This window comes from Salvelinus alpinus, chromosome 4, assembly GCF_045679555.1.
Source record: "Salvelinus alpinus chromosome 4, SLU_Salpinus.1, whole genome shotgun sequence".
In the NCBI taxonomy this organism is placed as follows: domain Eukaryota; kingdom Metazoa; phylum Chordata; class Actinopteri; order Salmoniformes; family Salmonidae; genus Salvelinus; species Salvelinus alpinus.
The window spans coordinates 33,254,619-33,277,588 of record NC_092089.1 but is presented as its reverse complement, the minus strand read 5'-3'; the positions used below and the strand labels follow the sequence as shown (position 1 = coordinate 33,277,588).

Below are 22,970 nucleotides of genomic sequence, written 5' to 3'. Positions count from 1 at the left end.
TACAAGGCTCTGCACAGGAAATGTTCATGTTAATGGTTGATGGCAGTTGGTAACCAAATCGTAGAAATTAGTCTGCTTGGCTATAGACTGCTTTGAAGGTAAGGACACACACATTTAATATGTTGTCATTTGGGATCTATCTCTTTAAAATAGGGATGGAAGAAAATCCTCTCCAGGAGGGTTGGCCACCCAGATCTATGTTCACCAAGTGCTGGGTGTTTGAAAATGTTCTTGTTATAACACTGCATTTTTCAAGATGACCCAACCTTCAAGAAAAATCTAATGAAGATCAATATTCAGGTGGTTTATGACTACTAGTTGAAGATCAATATTCAGGTGGTTTATGACTACTAGTTGAAGATCAATATTCAGGTGGTTTATGACTACTAGTTGAAGATCAATATTCAGGTGGTTTATGACTACTAGTTGAAGATCAATATTCAGGTGGTTTATGACTACTAGTTGAAGATCAATATTCAGGTGGTTTATGACTACTAGTTGAAGATCAATATTCAGGTGGTTTATGACTACTAGTTGAAGATCAATATTCAGGTGGTTTATGACTACTAGATGAAGATCAATATTCAGGGGGTTTATGACTACTAGTTGAAGAACAATATTCAGGTGGTTTATGACTACTAGTTGAAGAACAATATTCAGGTGGTTTATGACTACTAGTTGAAGATTAGTATTCAGGTGGTTTATGACTACTAGTTGAAGATCAATATTCAGGTGGTTTATGACTACTAGTTGAAGATTAGTATTCAGGTGGTTTATGACTACTAGTTGAAGATCAATATTCAGGGGGTTTATGACTACTAGTTGAATATCAATATTCAGGGGGTTTATGACTACTAGTTGAAGATCAATATTCAGGTGGTTTATGACTACTAGTTGAAGATCAATATTCAGGTGGTTTATGACTACTAGTTGAAGATCAATATTCAGGTGGTTTATGACTACTAGTTGAAGATCAATATTCAGGGGGTTTATGACTACTAGTTGAAGATCAATATTCAGGTGGTTTATGACTACTAGTTGAAGATCAATATTCAGGTGGTTTATGACTACTAGTTGAAGATCAATATTCAGGTGGTTTATGACTACTAGTTGAAGATCAATATTCAGGGGGTTTATGACTACTAGTTGAAGAACAATATTCAGGTGGTTTATGACTACTAGTTGAAGATCAATATTCAGGGGGTTTATGACTACTAGTTGAAGATTAGTATTCAGGGGGTTTATGACTACTAGTTGAAGATTAGTATTCAGGTGGTTTATGACTACTAGTTGAAGATCAATATTCAGGTGGTTTATGACTACTAGTTGAAGATTAGTATTCAGGTGGTTTATGACTACTAGTTGAAGATCAATATTCAGGTGGTTTATGACTACTAGTTGAAGATCAATATTCAGGTGGTTTATGACTACTAGTTGAAGATTAGTATTCAGGGGGTTTATGACTACTAGTTGAAGATTAGTATTCAGGGGGTTTATGACTACTAGTTGAAGATCAATATTCAGGTGGTTTATGACTACTAGTTGAAGATCAATATTCAGGTGGTTTATGACTACTAGTTGAAGATCAATATTCAGGTGGTTTGTGACTACTAGTTGAAGATCAATATTCATGTGGTTTATGACTACTAGTTGAAGATCAATATTCAGGTGGTTTATGACTACTAGTTGAAGATCAATATTCAGGGGGTTTATGACTAGTTGAAGATCAATATTCAGGGGGTTTATGACTACTAGTTGAAGATCAATATTCAGGGGGTTTATGACTACTAGTTGAAGATCAATATTCAGGGGGTTTATGACTACTAGTTGAAGATCAATATTCAGGGGGTTTATGACTACTAGTTGAAGATCAATATTCAGGGGGTTTATGACTACTAGTTGAAGAACAATATTCAGGGGGTTTATGACTACTAGTTGAAGATCAATATTCAGGGGGTTTATGACTACTAGTTGAAGAACAATATTCAGGTGGTTTATGACTACTAGTTGAAGATCAATATTCAGGTGGTTAATGACTACTAATTGAAGATCAATATTCAGGTGGTTTATGACTAAGTTGAAGATCAATATTCAGGTGGTTTATGACTACTAGTTGAAGATCAATATTCAGGTGGTTAATGACTACTAGTTGAAGAACAATATTCAGGTGGTTTATGACTACTAGTTGAAGATCAATATTCAGGTGGTTAATGACTACTAATTGAAGATCAATATTCAGGTGGTTTATGACTAAGTTGAAGATCAATATTCAGGTGGTTTATGACTACTAGTTGAAGATCAGTATTCAGGTGGTTTGTGACTACTAGTTGAAGATCAATATTCAGGTGGTTTGTGACTACTAGTTGAAGATCAATATTCAGGTGGTTTATGACTACTAGTTGAAGATCAATATTCAGGTGGTTTATGACTACTAGTTGAAGATCAATATTCAGGTGGTTTATGACTACTAGTTGAAGATCAATATTCAGGTGGTTTATGACTACTAGTTGAAGATCAATATTCAGGGGGTTTATGACTACTAGTTGAAGATCAATATTCAGGTGGTTTATGACTACTAGTTGAAGATCAATATTCAGGTGGTTTATGACTACTAGTTGAAGATCAATATTCAGGTGGTTTATGACTACTAGTTGAAGATCAATATTCAGGTGGTTTATGACTACTAGTTGAAGATTAGTATTCAGGGGGTCTATGACTACTAGTTGAAGATTAGTATTCAGGGGGTTTATGACTACTAGTTGAAGATTAGTATTCAGGTGGTTTATGACTACTAGTTGAAGATCCTTGCCATCATTTTACTCTACATAGACATTATGTGATGTGTTTATGAGTTGTGAGTCCACCTACCATCTCTGCCTAGCATGTGCACAATACTAAAATGTTAAAAATTATATTTGATTCCTGGAACATTTAATATCCAATGCTTATTTGTATGACTTATTCAAAACTGTACATGACTGGCAAAAATACATAGCCTCATATAATTCATTTTCAAAGACACAAGTAGGCATATCAGATTTCAAATATGAGATTGCGCTGGCAAAACTGGAAAGAGGTGGAATAATAAAATAAGTGTGGGGGGCGACAGTAGTGTTCTTGCTGACAAGCACAGTAATTACCCTATATTTTAGCCCATTGTTAAGAATGAGAATTGTTCCACTAATCAGACTAAATAAAGTAAATAGCTAATAAAATATCCTGAAGAAAATATTACATAAATCTGCCCCTACACTCTAACCAAACTATTTTATATTTTTTTGTATCCCCTCTAGAATGAAATGTACTCTTTAGGGTTCGCAATCTGTTTGACAAAAGGATTTTCATAGTTACAAATCAGGTCATCCTACCCAACGTCCCTGCTAAAACCTACTGTATGTCACGTTCTGACCTTAGTTCTTTTGTATTTTCTTTGTTTTAGTATGGTCAGGGCGTGAGTTGGGTGGGTTATCTATGTTTTGTGTTTCTATGCTTGGTTTTTCGTTTGGCCTAATATGGTTCTCAATCAGAGGCAGGTGTTTGTCGTTGTCTCTGATTGGGAACCATATTTAGGGAGCCTGTTTTCTGTTGTGTTTTGTGGGTGGTTATTTTCCGTGTCAGTGTTTGTCCCACACGGAACTGTTTCGGTTTGTATTTCACGTATCGTTTATTGTTTTGTTTCTGTGTTCGTTTGTTTCATTAAAATATATTATGGACACATACCACACTGCGCATTGGTCTGACATTGAGATGAGGAGGAGGACAGCCGTTACACTGTAGGTCTGTCTGCTGCCTTTTCATTGTCACAGCCTAAATGCCAATCACCACATGAGGGGACTAACGCAAGTGTGGATTAAATCGACTTTAGTACATAAAATCAAATTTGATTTGTCACATGTCGTTGAATGCACCTTATCGTGAAATGCTTATTTACAAGCCCGTAACCAACAATGTAGTTTTTAGAAAAATAATAAGGAAATCAGTGAATTGTAATAAATTAATTAGGCCTTAATCTGTGGATTTCATTACTGGGCAGGGGCGCAGCCATGGGTGGGCTTGGGAGGGCATAGGCCCACCCACTTGGAAGCCAGGCCCAACAACTGGAGGGCCAGGCCCAGTCAATCAGAATGAGTTTTTCAGACAGAAATAATGTCTTCTCCCCAATTTCGTGGTATCCATATGGTAGTTCCAGTCTTGTCGCATCATTGCAACTCCTGTGAGAGGCGAAGGTCGAGAGCCATGCGAAACACAACCCAACCAAGTCGCAGTGCTTCTTGACACAATGCCCGCTTAACCCGGAGCCAGCCACACCAATGTGTCGGAGGAAACACTGTGCACCTGGCGACCGTGTCAGCGTGCATGCACCCGGCCCGCCATAGGAGTCGCTAGAGCGTGATGGGACAAGTACATCCCAGCCAGCCAAACCCTCCCTTAACCCGGATGATGCTGGGCCAATTGTGCGCCGCCCCATGGGTCTCCCAGTCTCGAACGGCTGCGACAGAGCCTGGACTCGAATCAGGATCTCTAGTGGCACAGCTAGCAACTGAGATAAGTGGATGGATTATCTTGACAAAGGATAAAATGCTCACTGATGTAAACAAATTTGTGCACAACAGTTTAGAGAAATAAGCTTTTTTTATTAGTATGAAACATTTCTGGGATCTTTTATTTCAGCTCATGAAACATGGGACCAGTACTTTACATGTTGCGCTTTATATTTTTTGTGGATGGCTGCAAACTATTATTAGGGCAGTGTTTTTGTATCAAAACGAGCAGAGCGGTAGAAGAATGTCTAGTGGTACAGGTACTGTAGGTCGTGACCGGCATCACACTCCAGGGCAGTAGGTGGCAGTGTATGCACATATCAGTTGGTTGCGATTCGCCAATAAATTTGAAGAATAATGTATAAAGTAAACAAACACGGTTTTGACTAGATGGAGTACAGTTTGTCACAATTGACTATAATTTACTTTTCGTAGCAGGTTAGGAGATCTTACGCAGCAGGTTATGATAATTAACGTAGCAGGTTATGATAATTAGGTTAAGGTTAGGAAAAGGATTAGGGTTAGCTATGAAAGTAAAACTACTTTAAACGTAATTTAACACAATGTATCCCATCTACCAATGATCCAGAAGCACTGCGCGCTAGACTGCAGCTAATTCTATCCGCGTTATTTAAAGCGGCTCCAATTTAGTGTCTTTATTGGTAGTTTACATGTATCCTTGAAATACACAACGAAAGAACAAAGATAACAGCTTGTTTGACTTTTGCACGGGTAATTTGAATGATCTCTTGGTGCACATGTGCAAATTTCTAAACTTGAAAACATTCAGAGTTCAAAGTGCATTTGATTGTTTTCAATGGTTGAACTTTGACACAGTTGTTTCTTTGACAGACGGACATCTAGCTGGTGGTCAAAGGTAACGTGCACATAATTAACAATGACGTAAGATAAAACGTTTTAATTTACCTCACAAAATAACGTTATAACTAAGTGCTTGTGGCTACAGAAATGTTTTTACTTGCAATGACAATGTTACACGGATGTTACAACTAGCTAAATATTTTGGCTACAGGAACGTTTTTACTTGCAGTGCGATGACAATGTTACATGGATGTTACAACTAGCTAAATATTTTGGCTACAGGAACGTTTTTACTTGCAGTGCGATGACGATGTTACATGGATGTTACAACTAGCTAACTGTATCCACACATTAATGATGTCCTGAATTATTTATTTTTTTCGGGGTGTTTGCCTGGTGTTCTATTATTTCATTTGTTGTCATTGTGTTCACAAGAATGTCCCTGTATTGATGTGTAATATTGTTATTATTGTTGCAATAATAAAAAAAAAATCCTTCAGATGGCAAGTTCTAGGAAAGTGATTGAACTGTTTTATGACGTGGTCTCTCCCTACTCATGGCTTGGCTTTGAGGTTAGTGTCTTTAGATCAGGGCTGCCCAACCCTCTTCCTGGATCTACTATCCTGTTGGTTTTCAGTCCAACCCTAATTTAACACACCCGATTCTACTAATTAGCTGCTCCACAAGATCTTAACTAGTTGAATCAGGTATGCTAAATTCGGGTTGGACTGAAAACCTACAGGACAATAGATCTCCAGGAAGAGGGATTGTACATTTTTTTATTTCAGAGGTAGAGTTATATGCATTGACTAATCATTGTGCATGCATGTATCCGATCTGTAGGTCATGTGCCGTTACAGAAATGTGTGGAACATTGACCTTAAACTACGTCCTGCATTCTTGGGTGGCATCATGCAAGGGTCAGGTAAGTAGCTAAGATCAACATTGCACAAACCAGGCTTCACAATAGGCTATGGATGGATTGTTATGTTTACATTGCACATGTTGTCAGTCAGCCATTAAAAAGTCATTATGATGAGTCATCTGCATTGTTATGTAAAGTCTGATTGTACTTATCCTGTATTCCAGGTAATAAGCCCCCAGGTCTGGTCCCAAACAAGTTCCTGTATATGACCACAGACCTGCACCGTCTAGCCCAGTACTTCCAGGTCCCCATCAGTCCCCCTGCTGACCCCTTTGAGGCCATGTTTGAAAAAGGTGCACCCCCCCTGCATCTCCTTTATGTAAATATACCAGTAGCCTATTTTGCCAAGCTTATAACAACGCTATTGGATATATATTCAGGATACACATGGGTGGGAACAGCATTAATATGCCAGTACTGTTTCTTATATAGAATGTATCTTAAAGATCAATGAAGGTTTCCTAATATAGCATCTTTAACAGGTCTAGGCCTCAATGCAGTAGGCCACGATTTGGTAGCTGGTGGTGACAGGTCTCTCCCTGTAACATTCCATTGAGTACTGCTGTCTGTTGGGGACACTTAAGGAGAAAAACGTCTGTGCTGTCAACATGCCTGTTCTATATTATCAATGAGCTTTATCCTTCTGAACCTAATACACTGCTCTGTATGGTCTCTCTTAGCCTTTTTGTGCCTCGCTGTCAAGTAAAATAAACTCCTTGCTGACCTCAGTCACCACATTTTTCTCTTGCAACCATGTTTTTGTCTGTCCCAGGCTCGCTGTCTGCCATGCGCTTTGTGGCGGCGGTACAGGAGAGGGAGGTGGGAGGAGATAAACAGGTAGAGCAGGTGTCCCGGGAGCTGTGGATGAGGATCTGGAGCCAAGACAAAGACATTACCCAGCCTGCATCACTCTCTGAGGTACCAGGAAGTACTCAGTCACTGTAGCTTGAGTTCAAGGCTTCTCTCCATTCATCATCTGTCTAGTGTTAGTCACATGTGCCTTTCACATAATATCTGAAAAATTTGCATTTTACTGAAGTGTTAAATAAATGCTATCTCCCAACACTAATGCAATTGCACTCAAGATCACAATCCCTGAGTGCTGGAGGGCATAATCCTCCTAGAGCATTTTGAGATTGGGTCTGGGTAGATGGTGGTGTCATGGAGTTGAACATTGCAGGTTGTTTGTTTAATGTGATTCATGTTTTTTTCCAGGCAGCCATGAAGGCGGGGCTCTCAGCCAGTGAGGTAGAAGAGCTGCTGAAACTGTCCACCTCTAAGGAAATCAAAGAAAAGCTGAAGAGATCGACCCAGGAAGCACTGGACCATAGGGTCAGTGTCTCCTCCTCCTCTCCCTGTTCTCTCCCAACCAACCCCACCCCATACATGTAGATGGTTTAGATGGCTGTTAATGACAATAGCAGCCATCAGTGTGGGAGTGGACATCAGTATCAGTGCATTCACTTCTTTCGCTATCTCACCTTGTCTCTGTCTCAGGCCTTTGGTTTTCCTCTGGCTGTGTGTCATGTGAATGGAAAGGCGGAGGTGTTCTATGGCTCTGACCGATTTGAGCTCATTGCCCACTGCATAGGTGAGCCCACACTTCCTCTGGCATCATAAGGTGTCATGTTCCTGCATAAACTCCCACTTTGTATGCATCAGAATATTTACAAATAGCATATTATAGAATTGACTTTAACCAGTATGACTTATCAATGAACCATTATACCAGGGCATGTAATGCTTAAAAACAAATACAATTTGGATGAATACAATATTTAGCTACAGAAGTGCCATTTCTTAGCGATCTCTATAGCGTCTGTCCAAAAACGAATCCTGTGATATTAGGTCAACACATACTGGAGGAGTTACTGGCTAGCTACAGTGGCTAGCTTAGCTAACGAACTAGCTACGTCGGTCACGGGGTGCGCCTGACCAGAATGACACATCGACAAACCACCAAAGTCACACCCCAACTTGAGAAAGGGGCGGAGTTTGACCGTTTTGTGTCCGAAGTCAACCTTTAAGATAACAATTACTGTAGGCTATATACTTACAGCAATCTGGCATTTTACGTCATTTAGCAGACGCTCTTATCCAGAGCGAGTTACAGTAGTGAGTGCATACTTTTTAATACTTTTTTTTTGTGCTGGTCCCCGTGGGAATCGAACCCACAACCCTGTCGCCATGCTCTACCAACTGATCTACACGGGACTGCAATCAATACTGTACATCTTATTGTAATACGTCACATGTCATTGTACACGTTTTATGTCATGCACCTCACTCATTCTTTTGATAGATTTAGCAATCAAAAGGTATGTAATCACACAACTCAAGACAGTTATCATTATTGCGTCCTGGTTGCTAAATATGGTAGATTCTATTGTTTTTAATTTTGGTTCCTATATCATTACTATCATCTCTTTGAGCCCATCAAGATTCACCTCAGCGCAGACCTTATCCAATCATATCCTTCTGTCTTCTAGGAGAGAAGTGGATGGGACCCCAGCCTGCTGCTGCCAAACTGTGACTTGAAACATGAAACTGGGACTGTCATGTATGGAATTCATTAAGATGAATAAATACTATAGATATGATTTGAAATTGTCTATTTTCTAAATCAGACTGAAATGTATTCTTTGAAATAGATGACTGTCTTTTCACTAATCATTTTTACTGCCACAGAAAGAAACCTGACATTTACATGTAAGGACAAGCAAGGCTTCAGGAAGATTAGCTGCCAGATAGGGCGAGTGAAAATGCCAGATATGCGACACAAAAGGAAGAGGACAGAAAGAAGTGGAAGGACCTGTTTCCCCAGACAAAAGAGAGTTGACAAAGGGCTAGCAAACACAACGAGAGTTTGACAGGTTAAGACAGAATAAGGAGGGAAATAACTTCTACAGAGGGAGAGAAAGAAGTCCACTAAACAGGTTTAACATTACGATAGACTCCCTGGATGAGGGAGAGAGGGAGGAAATGGAGTGAGAAACGGTGGGAGAGAAAGATGGATGTAGTGCAGGGCGGGGTTGAGACACCGCTGAACGTGTGACTTAGACAAACACAGAGCCACACAACAGTAATCCCTGGAGCCTCACAATCCCCCTGAGAGGAGAGAGAATGGGAGAGAGACCGCGACACTAACCCTGGACTACACACACTGACACACAACAGGGAAAATGTATGAAATGTGTTGGTTTCTGTGACGGAAAGGGCAAAGGATTACATCACTGGATTGTTAAGGTTTCTTTCTCAAGGTCTGAGGCACACACACACACAGGGAGAGAGGTAAGATGACTACACTTTGTCTATGTGATTGTTTTATAATGATTTGTCTGAACTAGATCTTGGTTCCATTACTGTATATACGCGATAGAGAGCGATTGTGTGTGTTCCTCTGCTGAGTGTGTCATTGTGCTTTACCTAGTTGAAAAAATGCAGCCGGACAAGTTAAGAAATCACTGCACTGACACACAGGTGATTAGGGAGATTTAGTTTGCTTGTGTAACTGGGAGACACATTTTCATAGTTGGCCTGCAGTAAAACGGTAGTAATGTGTTAATGCCAAACCAGGCAGAAGCCACAGATGCTGTGACACATAGGTGTACAGATGTGCATTGGTGCTGCAATGTGATGCTTCATACCAAGTTGTGCCCTTTTGTTGTGAAGCTTGGGCATATCATTTTGCATTCACAGCTACAATGAGCTGTGTATGTGAGAGTGAAACGGGGAGGGGAAGTTGAGAGAGGAGAATAGAAAGACTTGACAGGACAAAGAGAGAGAATTGGTTTCCTTTAAGTTAGTACAATTGGTTTCCTTTAAGTTAGTACAATTTCTGAATAAATTGGAGGTGAGTGTGTGTGTCTGATAATCACAAGTTGTATTAGTGTCTAGGCACACCTCAGATTGATTGTGAGAACCTCTGAGGTTCCTTGCTAGGTTCCTGCAAGGTGAAACATCTGTCTCGTGTGTCTTTCGGAGGAGGGGTTGGGATAAAACAGAAGTCCAATTTCAGTTGGACTTTGTGTACACCTGACGAATAAAGTGATCATAATCTCAATCTTAATTCACATCACAGGATCTGATCTAGTTAGTCCACTATAAGCAGAGGATCTGAAACTCACTATTACTGGTCATCATGTGAGGATGATGTTGTTCATCATTCATGTGATTCATCCGTTCTTGTGTTTTAATGTTTAAGCAGGTTATGTGTGTAAGTGTAACCTTTCCTCATGGGAAAAAAATAAACAGAGGATGTGTTACGTGAATATTCTTCCCCTAGGCACTGAACTGTCTGCCACTGAAACCTTGTTTTAAACCTGATTGAATGTCATCTCTTGACATACAGTACCAGTTAAAATTTTGGGCACGCGTACTCATTCAAGGTTTTTATTTTTTTAAACAATTTTCTACATTATAGAATAAAAGTGAAGACATCAAACTATGAAATAACACACATGGAATCATGTAGTAACCAAAAAACTGTTAAACAAATCAAAATATATTTTATATTTGAGATTCTTCTAAATAGCCTCCCTTTGCCTTGATGACAGCTTTGCACACTCTAGGCATTCTCTCAACCAGCTTAATGAGGAATGCTTTTCCAACAGTCTTGAAGGGGTTCCCACATGCTGAGCACTTGTTGGCTGCTTTTCCTTCACTCTGCGGTCCAACTCATCCCAAACCATCTCAATTGGGTTGAGGTCGGGTGATTGTGGAGGCCAGGTTTTATGATGCAGCACTCCATCACTCTCTTTCTTGGTCAAATGTGTGTTGGGTCATTGTCCTGTTGAAAAACAAATGATAGTCCCTCTAAGTGCAAACCAGATGGGATGATGTATTGCTGCAGAATGCTGTGGTAGCCATGCTGGTTAAGTGTGCCTTGTATTCTAAATAAATCACTGACAGTGTCACCAGCAAAGCACCATCACATCTCCTCCATGCTTCATGGTGGGAACCACACATGCGGAGATCATCCGTTTATCTACTCTGCATCTCACAGAAACACAGCGGTTAGAACCAAAAATCTCAAAGGACCGATTTGTCAGGTTTTGGCCAGGACTGTTCAGGTTTTGTTCACTAGATGTCCCCCTTGCTCCTTTTTTGTACCTTTTGTTTTTCTTGCCCTAATTATTGTTTGCACCTGTAAGTCATTCCCTTGTTAGTATTTAAACCCTGTGTGTTCCTTAGTTCCTTGCTCAGTGTTTGTATGTTAGCACCCAGCCCCAGCCCAAGCCTTGTTGTGATCTTATATTTTCTCTTGTTGGATTTTCCAGAGGTTCTCTGGTTTTGTTCTCGTGTATTTTTGGATTAGTCTTTTGAGGTTTGTTTTTTCCCTTGCTGTTTTTACCACTTTGTGGATTTTCTTTGTATTTTGGAAGATATCTATTTTTATTAAACCACCATCTCTAGTACTGCTGTGTCTGCCTCATCTTCTGGGTTCTGCCAATTATTAGTGACTGTTTCTCGCACCGGGTCCTGACACGATTTCCGCCGGTCTAATGTCCATTTCTCACTTTTCTTGGTCCAAGCAAGTCTCTTCTTCTTTTTGGTGTCCTTTAGTAGTGGTTTCTTTGCAGCAATTCAACCATGAAGGCCTGATTCACACAGTCTCCTCTGAATAGTTGATGTTGAGATGTGTCTGTTACTTGAACTTTGTGAAGCATTTATTTGGGCAACAATCGGAGGTGCAGTTAACTCTAAGGAACTTGTCCTCTGCATCAGAGGTAACTCTGGGTCTTCCTTTCCTGTGGCGGTCCTCATGAGAGCCTGTTTCCTCATAGCGCTAGATGGTTTTTGCGACTGCACTTTTTAAATTTATTTTATTTCACCTTTATTTATCCAGGTAGGCTAGTTGAGAACAAGTTCTCATTTGCAACTGCGAACTGGCCAAGATAAAGCAAAGCAGTTCGACACATACAACAACACAGAGTTACACATGAAATAAACAAACATACAATCAATAATACAGTTGAAAAATCTATATACAGCACGTGCAAATGAGGTAGGATAAGAGAGGTAAGGCAATAAATAGGCCATGGTGGCCGAAGTAATTACAATATAGCAAATAAACACTGGAATGGTAGGATGTGCAGAAGATGAATGTGCAAGCTGAGATACTGGGGTGCAAAGGAGCGAGATAAATAAATAAATACAGTATGGGGATGAGGTAGATTGGATGGGCTATTTACAGATGAGCTATGTACAGGTGCAGTGATCTGTGAGCTGCTCTGACAGCTGGTGCTTAAAGCTAGTGAGGGAGGTAAGAGTCTCCAGCTTAGTGATTTTTGCAGTTCGTTCCAGTCATTGGCAGCAGAGAACTGGAAGGAGAGGCGGCCAAAGGAAGAATTGGCTTTGGGGGTGACCAGTGAGATATACCTGCTGGAGCGCGTGCTACGGGTGGGTGCTGCTATGGTGACCAGTGAGCTTGAAGAAACTTTCAAAGTTCTTGATCTTTTCTGGATTGACATTTACATTTACATTTAAGTCATTTAGCAGACGCTCTTATCCAGAGCGACTTACAAATTGGAAAGTTCATACATATTCATCCTGGTCCCCCCGTGGGGAATGAACCCACAACCCTGGCGTTGCAAGCGCCATGCTCTACCAACTGAGCCACACGGGACCACGGGACTGACCTTCATGTCTTAAAGTGATGATGGACTGTTGTTCTTGAAGCTGGTTGAGTGAATGTCATCAAGGCAAAGGGTGGCTACTTTGAAGAATCTCAAATATAAAATATATTTTGATTTGTTTAACACTTTTTTGTGTTATTTAATAGTTTTGATGTCTTCACTATTATTCTACAATGTAGAAAATAGTCAAATAAAGAAAAACCCTTGAATGAGTAGGTGTTTCAACTTTTGACCTGTACTGTACAATGTTGTAACCTACAAGGCCTCATGTTTTACCCACTTTGCCTTGCTTTGTTGTTAGTATGTCTTCAATGTCAGAAGCAGACTCCCGCTGTAAACCGGGAGACACCATCTGTAGTAAGTGTTACACACACACACCGTGCACACACACACCGTGCACACACACACACACACACACACACACACACACACACACACACACACACACACACACACACACACACACACACACACACACACACACACACACACACACACACACACACACAGTTATCTCTCTTCGTTGTCTTAATGCTCACGTCTGTTCCTCAGATATCAGTGTGTACGAGCAAGAAGTGATCATCGTGCCCATCCTCCTATTGGCTAGCTTCCTGGTCATGCTGGTCTTCATCATCCTGCTACGGTACTGTCCTGAGAAGGTGGACCGCATCCGACCACAGAACACTGTGGCCACGTCCAGATCACAGCGCTCCAGGAGACAACTGCACGGCATTGATGGTGAGTGTGTGTGTATGTGTGTATATTTGTGCTCAAGGATGTGACTTTGAAAGACTGTTTTCATAGTGAAATACTGTAGGTAATTTGAGGTAATGAGTGTGTATGTTTCTGTCTATGTCAACAACATAGGCTCTTATTCTATTTGCACAGGCTAGTAATGAACAGAATCAAACCTGTTATTGTAATGTAGCTATCTACTTCTAAACTTCAGGCAATAACCTCTTCCTCTCTCTTCCCTCTCTGTCCTTCCCCTCCTTCTCTCTCTATTCATCCTTCCCTCCCACTCCGTAGCTCCCCTGGGTATCAACCCCCTGGAACATGAGACTATTGCTCTCGATGCCCCCTCCTACTCTACCTTCTCCCCAACTCACTCCCACCCCTCCTCAAACTGTCTCTCCTTCTCTGTGAGGACTCCCTCTCTCCCCCCTATCCCCCCACCCAAGACCTTTACCACATCCTCCCCGTCCAGCCCCCTGCCCCAGGCGTTGACACCTTCCTTCACCCCTATGGTCCAGCCCAGGGAGCTGCCTCGCCAGAGGCTGCCAGAGTCCTTCAACCTAGTGGCCTCGCTGCCCGCAGCCTTCTCCCTGCGCTCTGACAAGGCTGTCTCCCTCTACAGGGCCCGCATGGACAACAGGAACGCTGTGCTCCGAGTGCTCAACGGTGAGAGGAGTGGGAGGAGATGAAAAACAGCTACTACTGAAACAAGCTATTTAAATAATGGCTTATAAGCAGTGTATTAGCATACCAAAGTGGTAATATAGTCAGAACTACTTAGGGTTAGGGTAAGGGTTAAAGTTAGGGTTGACATCAGTGTAAAGTAGAATTTGTGGTCAAAGCATGTTACTTCAATATTTTCCAACATGGTCAAAAAGTGAGGAAACAGCCACTGTAAAGAGCCTTTCCCCTGCCATTGAATGGGGGCTCCGCGTCATTAGGCAGTTTCTTCCCTAGTTTCAATAGGTGTGGCTGGTGCTTGTGGATTGTTATACAATCACCACCATAATTACAGCAACTGTTTACTTTGTATAACTGGTCTCTCTACAACCTGTTTCTCTGACCTCCCTTCCAGAAATGTAATTACCAACTGGTACAGCAAATCTGCTTCAAGGCTTTGAGATACAGACAAAATATGTTCAGCCATAGCAGTTGTTTATCAAAGGCTTTGGAAGGCCGTTTTCACACAGCATGTTGGCAGGTAATTTAATCTTCCTCTCCTCCTACTCTCCCTCAGACTCTGCGAGCGCCACAGAGAGGCACAACTTCCTGGGCTTTGCTTCCTTCTTGTCCCAGCTGGGGCCACACCCCTTCCTGCCGGAGCTCCTGGGCGTGGTCTCTCTGCGTGTGCCCCTAGTTACCGTTGTTGAGGAGCTAGAGAACAGAGATCTGCTCAGCTTCCTGTGGCGGTGCAGACAGGTAGGAACCACATTACCCATGAGACATTGTCTCTACTAGCCCATTATTTATAGTAAAATTAGGAGCTGTTTGTGATAAGGATGTTTTGGGGTATAAATTGATTCTCTTTGTGTGTTATGTCAGGATGGTGTGGGCGGGGACCCTCCATGTGAGATCACAGAGAGACGTATATTTACCATGGCCAAACAGGTAGCCTCTGCTCTGGTGAGTAGACTATGGTAATATGTTGGCTTAATGTGTTTCTGCCACAGAAATCAACATGTTTAAACCATGAACCTGCCCCATGTTCAAACCATGAACATCCCCCATCATCAAACCATGAACATGCCCCATGTTCAAACCATGAACATCCTCCATCATCAAACCATGAACATGCCCCATGTTCAAACCATGAACCTGCCCCATGTTCAAACCATGAACATCCCCCATCATCAAACCATGAACCTGCCCCATGTTCAAACCATGAACATCCCCCATCATCAAACCATGAACATCCCCCATCATCAAACCATGAACCTGCCCCATGTTCAAACCACATCAGACCATGAACCTGCCCCATGTTCAAACCATCAAACCATGAACCTGCCCATGTTCAAACATGAACATGCCCCATCCTGACCTCCTCATTGTCTACTACTAACATCTCTTTACCTTGTTTGCTTTTCCATAATTAGGATCAGAAAGGATCTTGAAAGATGTGTGTGCTGTGTCTCAAAAGTCCACAGTGATTTCCTGTGCTTATGTATTTTCCACAGTGGTTTCCTGTGCTTATGTATTTTCCACAGTGGTTTCCTGTGCTTATGTATTTTCCACAGTGGCTTCCTGTGCTTATGTATTTTCCACAGTGGTTTCCTGTGCTTATGTATTTTCCACAGTGGCTTCCTGTGCTTATGTATTTTCCACAGTGGTTTCCTGTGCTTATGTATTTTCCACAGTGGTTTCCTGTGCTTATGTATTTTCCACAGTGGCTTCCTGTGCTTATGTATTTTCCACAGTGGTTTCCTGTGCTTATGTATTTTCCACAGTGGTTTCCTGTGCTTATGTATTTTCCACAGTGGCTTCCTGTGCTTATGTAATTTCCACAGTGGTTTCCTGTGCTTATGTAATTTCCACAGTGGCTTCCTGTCCTTATGTATTTTCCACGGTTTTCTGCGCTTCTGTAATTTCCACAGTGGCTTCCTGTGCTTCTGTATTTTCCACAGTGGCTTCCTGTGCTTATGTATTTTCCACAGTGGCTTCCTGTGCTTCTGTATTTTCCACAGTGGCTTCCTGTGCTTATGTATTTTCCACGGTTTTCTGCGCTTATGTATTTTCCACAGTGGCTTCCTGTGCTTCTGTATTTTCCACAGTGGCTTCCTGTGCTTATGTATTTTCCACAGTGGCTTCCTGTCCTTATGTATTTTCCACAGTGGCTTCCTCTGCTTATGTATTTTCCTTCTCTGCATTGATTTGGTCAGCTGAATGCCATGGTAGGTCTCCTGTATGTCAGGAAACCTACCTGTATGTCAGGTGCAGTACACTGACATACAGGAAACCTACCATGGTACATAATACACAGGTATTATGTACCATGGTAGGTTTCCTGCATGTCAGTGTACTGCACCTGTCCTGTGTATTATGTACCATGGTAGGTTTCCTGTATGTCCATGTACTGCACCTGTCCTGTGTATTATGTACCATGGTAGGTTTCCTGTATGTCAGTGTACTGCACCTGTCCTGTGTATTACTGTATGTACCATATTAGGTTTCCTGTATGTCAGTATACTGCACCTGTCCTGTGTATTCTGTACAGAAGAGGGAAAGGAAACAAGAGGACAAAGTCACTGTGGACTTTAGAGACTAATTGAATGAAAGGGAATAATTGACAAATGTTGAGATATGATACTGTCCCAGAGCTTTAACCTCTGACCATTGACCTCACATTATCCCCTGTCATCCAATCAGGAGTTCCTCCACAGCCGAGACCTACTTCATGGCAACGTCCGTGCTCACAGCATATTGGTCAGCCGGGAGCTGACGGCCAAGCTGTGGGGACTGGGCGGGGTCTACACCAGGAATACCCAGGGAGCAACTCAGACTGAAGTTCCTGGCATGAAGAAATGGCAGGCCCCCGAGCTATTGGCTAGGAGGCCTGCCAATCATAGCAGTGACGTGTGAGTTACTCTACTTAGTCTATGCTGACATTTCAATCAATTTTCAAGATATGCAAAATACACTGATACATGTTTGTCTTTCTCTCACTAGCTGGTCATTTGGCATCTTGTTGTTTGAAATGGCGACCTTGGGTGAGTTACATGAAATCTATTCTTCTGACTTTGAGTGCCCCTTTTGGCCAATAATACACATAACAACCACTCTTATTCATTCTGATATAATCTCTTTCTCTGAGCTACAATCTCTAATTTGTGTCATTAACCTTTCCTTCTCTCCCCTCTTTCTCTCTTTCTCCCTCTCTCAGGTGATGCTCCGTTTTCAGATATCTCCGTCAACGAGCTTCTACAGTTTCACCAGAGAGGGAAAACACTGAGAAAGCCAGCCAACTGCTCCAACTCACTGTAACTATCCATTATACAGCACTATTATTACTGTGTTATTGCCAGGAGAGGGAGCTTCTTTAGACTGAGATCAAAGAGATAGATAGAGGACTCTAGTTCCTAAAAGCCTGTTTTAGTATGGGCAGCACCATTGAGGAATTTCACCATTTTGAAGTAGTCAACTGGGTGGGACTTCCTATGGGTTAAGGAAGGGTCACATAATTCCATCCAGGTGATCAGGAGGGATCGGCCAATGAAATATACTTATGAGCAGGGTAAGGCGGTACGGCGTCCTGGCAAAATAAATAGTTGGGGTACACCGTACCGGTAAAACACGAATGAGCATATCGCAATAATTAAAACAAAATGTAAGAAAAATGTAGGCTCTTCCACCTCTTTTTTATCATTACCGAATGTCAGAGGCATGAAAAATGAGCGAACTGACTTGAAAACGGGTGGTATAGCCAAAATGTGATGTGGTTCGACGAGAACACAAGAATTTGGCACGGCAAAGATGAGTGTCCGACACCGAGATGAGAACAGACAGCAGTGGACGCATAAGTTCTTGCCTTATGTCATTACACTTTGTGGTGTTTTGTGTAACAGATTCACGTGCATAGATAGCCTAGTAAAGGAGCCCTTTGAAGTGATTGTTTGACAATCAGAGGAAAACATCATGACTGGTTGTGTTTATGCCACAATAAAAGGTAATACATTGTAAAAGTTAATTGACAAATTTTTACGACTAGGCCCACAGAGATCCTATTAAATGAATAGGGATTCTATATGTAAGTAATGATTAAGCACATAAAATGATTTATGCACGTGCTTATAGGAGGTCCCGTACCAGGAAGAAATTAATTCTACTTTCACCTGTGCTTGTGAGCAAACATTCCATAACTGCAGGTGGCAGTAAATCCCAAACCTTGGCTTTATACCTGTTCAAACAACACGCTCCAGGTGGCAGTATGCACCCTTTCAGTTTGTTTACCAACTCATAGAAGTAGTAGAAGAAGAAAATGGACGAGTTCATGCCCATGCTCTCACAGACGCCATAATGGGACAGACAGATACAATGTCCTCTATCCTCTGTCTTTATGACTGAGATATACCTCTATTCCCCCTTAACCACGCCCACCCTTCTCACAGGTACTCCATCATAAAGGCCTGCTGCCAATGGAAGGAGCAGGATCGCGCCACATTGGCTGAGGTCGACCGCAAGCTCCAGTCAGGAGAGAAGAGTGCCAACGACAAAGTCCTCAAGGTGCCTGAGCCAATCAACATCGAGCAGTACCTGCAAGAGGCTGGATATGGAGAGTCCAACAGCTACACTGTTTTCTGAGTGGCGGCTGTGCCGGCCAACGAAATGCACTATGCTGAGGGACGACGGTGGATGTTTGCCTCCATTCATTCCAGAATATTAATTTCCTTCTGCCCTTATTCATGTCTTTGTACCATAGACTTAAGATAGGTATAGTTGAACAGACACAATCGTTGAGTCAACCTCAGTTTGTAGTTGATTGTGTATACCAGTAGAGGCTGCTGAGGGGAGGACGGGTCATAATAATGGCCAGAATGGAGGTAATGGAATGGTATCAATTTCATGTGTTGGATACCATTCCATTCACTCAATTCCAGCCCTTCCACTCCATTCTAACCATTATTATGAGCCGTCCTCTCCTCAGCAGGGTCCACTGATGTACACTACTGTTCAAAAGTTTGGGGTCACGAAGAAACGTCCTTGTTTTCCATGAAAACATAAATAAAATGAGTTGCAAAATGAATAGGAATTATAGTCAAGACGTTGACAAGGTTATAAATAATAATACTTTTTTAATGATTTTAAAATGTATTTATGAAGCCCTTCTTACATCAGCTTATGTCACAAAGTGCTGTACAGAAATCCAGCCTAAAACCCCAAACAGCAAGCAATGCAGGTGTAGAAGCATGGTGGCTAGGAAAAACTCCCCAGAAAGGCCAGAACCTAGGAAGAAACCTAGAGAGGAACCAGGCTATGAGGGGTGGCCAGTCCTCTTCTGGCTGTGCCGGGTGGAGATTATAACAGAACATGGCCAAGATGTTCAAATGTTCGTAGATGACCAGCAGGGTCAGATAATAATAATCACAGTGGTTGTAGAGGGTGCAACAGGTCAGCACATCAGGAGTAGATGTCAGTTGGCTTTTCATAGCCGATCATTCAGAGTATCTCTACCGCTCCTGCTGCCTCTAGAGAGTTGAAAACAGCAGGTCTGGGACAAGGTAGCAGGTCCGGTGAACAGGTCAGGGTTCCATAGCCGCAGGCAGAACAGTTGAAACTGGAGCAGCAGCATGACCAGGTGGACTGGGGACAGCAAGGAGTCATCAGGCCAGGTAGTTGTGTCCTTCAAACTTTGCTTTCGTCAAAGAATCCTTCATTTGCAGCAATTACAGCCTTGCAGACCTTTGGCATTCTAGTTGTCAATTTGTTGAGGCAATCTGAAGAGATTTTACCCCATGTTCCCTGAAGCACCTCCCACAACTTGGATTGGCTTGATGGGCACTTCTTATGTACCATACGGTCAAGCTGCTCCCACAACAGCTCAATGCGATCCGGTGACTATGCTGGCCACTCCATTATAGACAGAATACCAGCTGACTGCTTCATCCCTAAATAGTTATTGCATAGTTTGGAGGGTCTTTGGGTCATTGTCCTGTTGTAGGAGGAAATTGGCTCCAATTAACCGCCGTCCACAGGGTATGGCATGGCGTTGCAAAATGGAGTGATAGTCTTCCTTCTTCAAGATCCCTTTTACCCTGTACAAATTTCCCACTTTACCACCACCAAAGCACCCCCAGACCATCACATTGCATCCACCATTCTTGACAGATGGCATCAAGCACTCCTCCAGCATCTTTACATTTTTTCTGCATCTCACGAATGTTCTTCTTTGTGATCCGAACACCTCAAACTTAGATTCGGCTGTCACTTTTTTCCATTCTTCCTCTGTCCAGTGTTCTTTTGCACATCTTAAACTTTTATTGGCCAGTCTGAGATATGGCTTTTTCTTTGCAACTCTGCCTAGAAGGCCAGCATCCCGGATTCTCCTCTTCACTGTTGACGTTGAGACTGGTGTTTTGCGGGTACTATTTAATGAAGCTGCCAGTTGAGGACTTGTGGTGCGTTTGTTTCTCAAACTAGACACTCTAATGTACTTGTCCTCTTGCTCAGTTGTGCACCGGGGCCTCCCACTCTTCTTTCTATTCTGGTTAGAGCCAGTTTGTGCTGTTCTGTGAAGGGACTAGTACACAGCATTGTACGAGATCTTCAGTTTCTTGGCAATTTCTCGCATGGAATAGCCTTCATTTCTCAGAACAAGAATAGACTGACGAGTTTCAGAAGAAAGTTATTTTTTTCTGGCCATTTTGAGCCTATAATCGAACCCACAAATGCTGATGCTCCAGATACTCAACTAGTCTAAAGAAGGCCAGTTGTATTGCTTCTTTAATCAGAACAACAGTTTTCAGCTGTGCTAACATAATTGCAAAAGGGTTTTCTAATGATCAATTAGCCTTTTAAAATGATAAACTTGGATTAGCTAACACAACGTGCCATTGGAACACAGGAGGGATGGTTGCTGATAATGGGCCTCTGTATGCCTATATAGATATTCCACTAGAAATCATCAGTTTCTAGCTGCAATAGTCATTTACAATATTAACAATGTCTACACTGTATTTCTGATCAATTTGATGTTATTTTAATGGACAAAAAAAAAAGCTTTTCTTTAAAAAACAAGGACATTTCTAAGTGACCCCAAACTTTTGAACGGTAGTGTATTTATTGTATATCAGGGATGGGCAACTCCAGTCCTCAGGGGCCTGATTGGTGCCACACTTGTGTCCTAGCCCCAGCTAACGTACCTGACTCCAATAATCAACTAATCATGATCTTCAGTTTAGAATGCATTTAGTTGAATCACCTGTGTTTGCTAGGGATGGGGAAAAGTGTGACACCACTCCGGCTCCCGAGGACTGGAGTTGCCCATCCCTGCTGTTTATTAAGGTTTACAAATCTTGTCTTCAAAATGATTGTGTAATAGGAGTAATAATATATGACTAGAAATCATTATTTTTGTTGTGATTTGAGGGACTGAAAGAACACATGGGTGGAGACACCAGGCTTCATAAGAGATTTATAAGGTGTTTATAAGTTGTTTTGTTACACGTCATTTATCATTTTAAGTCCAAAAATGTATGTAGCAACTAATGATTCTAGATTTAAATACGTCTGTCTCATAAGTAGGGCCAGAGTTTAATTCTCCTGACCACGTAAGGTGAACAGGAAAAACTCGGGACCCTGGTTGCGCCTCCAGTTTGTTCTGGTCAGGTCATGTGATCATGAAACCTCCCGGAAGAGGAAGCGAAATCTGTCACTCCTTTTTTCTGGTTCATAAACAGTCAATGAAATTAAGAAGACCAGACCCAGCTGCTAATGCCATGGTGCCACCCCTTATTAAGCAGACCGGAACTGTGAAAATGTTTGTTCTATGGTAAATGGCCTGAGTGGGACATTTGGTACAAGCTATATGGAAGGTCAGAGTTCAGTGGTTGATGTTCTACTGTAAATAACAAACTGAACTCACATTATTTGCACACTCTCCACAATGTGAATCAATGTAGAAGTTTACCAATGTCAATTAAAACCGTTCACACTGATGCTTTTTCTCATCTGAATTGGTCAGGAGTACTCTGTGCCAGTGGCTCCCAAATGTTTTTGTCTTTTGAATTCTCTTGTAATTTTTTTTCTTCTACTTAATGCTTTTCTACAAGCCAGGTGTTACAGGAGTTTGGCCTTGAATGATTGTATCATTGCGCAGTGAGAACCCTACAAGTCATTAAAATGCCACTATAGAGTCAGGGCTAGTTACACTGAACAGAAACAGTTCATATGAGGAAATCAGTCAATTTAAATAAATTCATTAGGCCCTAATTTATGGATGTCAATTGACGGGGAATACAGATATGCATTTATTGGTTACAAATACCTTTTAAAAAATGGGCCTCACAGTGGGCCTCAGGATCTTATTGCTGTATTTTTGTGCATTCAAATTGCCAATCGATAAAATGCAATTGTGTTCTTTGTCCATAGTTTATGCCTGCTCATACCATAACCCCACCGCAACCATGGAACAGTCTGTTCACAATGTTGACATTAGCAAACTGCTCACCCACACAATGCCATTACACATGGACTATGGCTGTGAGGCCGGTTGGACGTACTGCCAAATTCTCTAAAGCGACATTGGAGGCTGTTTATGGCAAAGCAATTAACATATTATTTGCTAACAGCTCTGGTGGACATTCCTGCAGTCAGCAT

The 22,970-nt window shown here is 41.8% G+C and overlaps 2 protein-coding genes across 6 annotated transcripts; both read left to right on the top strand.

The window, feature by feature from the left end:
• Positions 1-4,876: 4,876 nt before the first annotated feature.
• Positions 4,877-8,888, top strand: gstk1 (glutathione S-transferase kappa 1). 4 transcript variants are annotated; one of them, XM_071396648.1, is made up of 9 exons: positions 4,877-5,273; positions 5,394-5,418; positions 5,864-5,935; positions 6,207-6,288; positions 6,453-6,581; positions 7,061-7,206; positions 7,504-7,620; positions 7,786-7,879; positions 8,778-8,888. In XM_071396648.1, exons 3-9 carry the CDS (start codon positions 5,864-5,866, stop codon positions 8,819-8,821), a joined length of 684 nt encoding a protein of 227 aa, XP_071252749.1. In that variant the 5' UTR covers positions 4,877-5,273; positions 5,394-5,418; the 3' UTR covers positions 8,822-8,888. The 4 variants fall into 4 exon arrangements, with proteins under 4 accessions (XP_071252749.1, XP_071252750.1, XP_071252752.1 ...); XM_071396649.1 differs by having other exon boundaries at positions 4,896-5,273; positions 5,394-5,444; XM_071396651.1 differs by lacking the exon at positions 5,864-5,935 and having other exon boundaries at positions 4,899-5,273.
• Positions 8,889-9,219: 331 nt separating this feature from the next.
• Positions 9,220-22,310, top strand: styk1b (serine/threonine/tyrosine kinase 1b). 2 transcript variants are annotated; one of them, XM_071396647.1, is made up of 10 exons: positions 9,220-9,579; positions 13,228-13,283; positions 13,479-13,664; positions 13,956-14,327; positions 14,899-15,080; positions 15,204-15,284; positions 17,025-17,233; positions 17,325-17,365; positions 17,539-17,635; positions 18,764-22,310. In XM_071396647.1, exons 2-10 carry the CDS (start codon positions 13,229-13,231, stop codon positions 18,954-18,956), a joined length of 1,416 nt encoding a protein of 471 aa, XP_071252748.1. In that variant the 5' UTR covers positions 9,220-9,579; position 13,228; the 3' UTR covers positions 18,957-22,310. The 2 variants fall into 2 exon arrangements, with proteins under 2 accessions (XP_071252748.1, XP_071252747.1); XM_071396646.1 differs by lacking the exon at positions 9,220-9,579 and having other exon boundaries at positions 13,131-13,283.
• Positions 22,311-22,970: the final 660 nt, after the last annotated feature.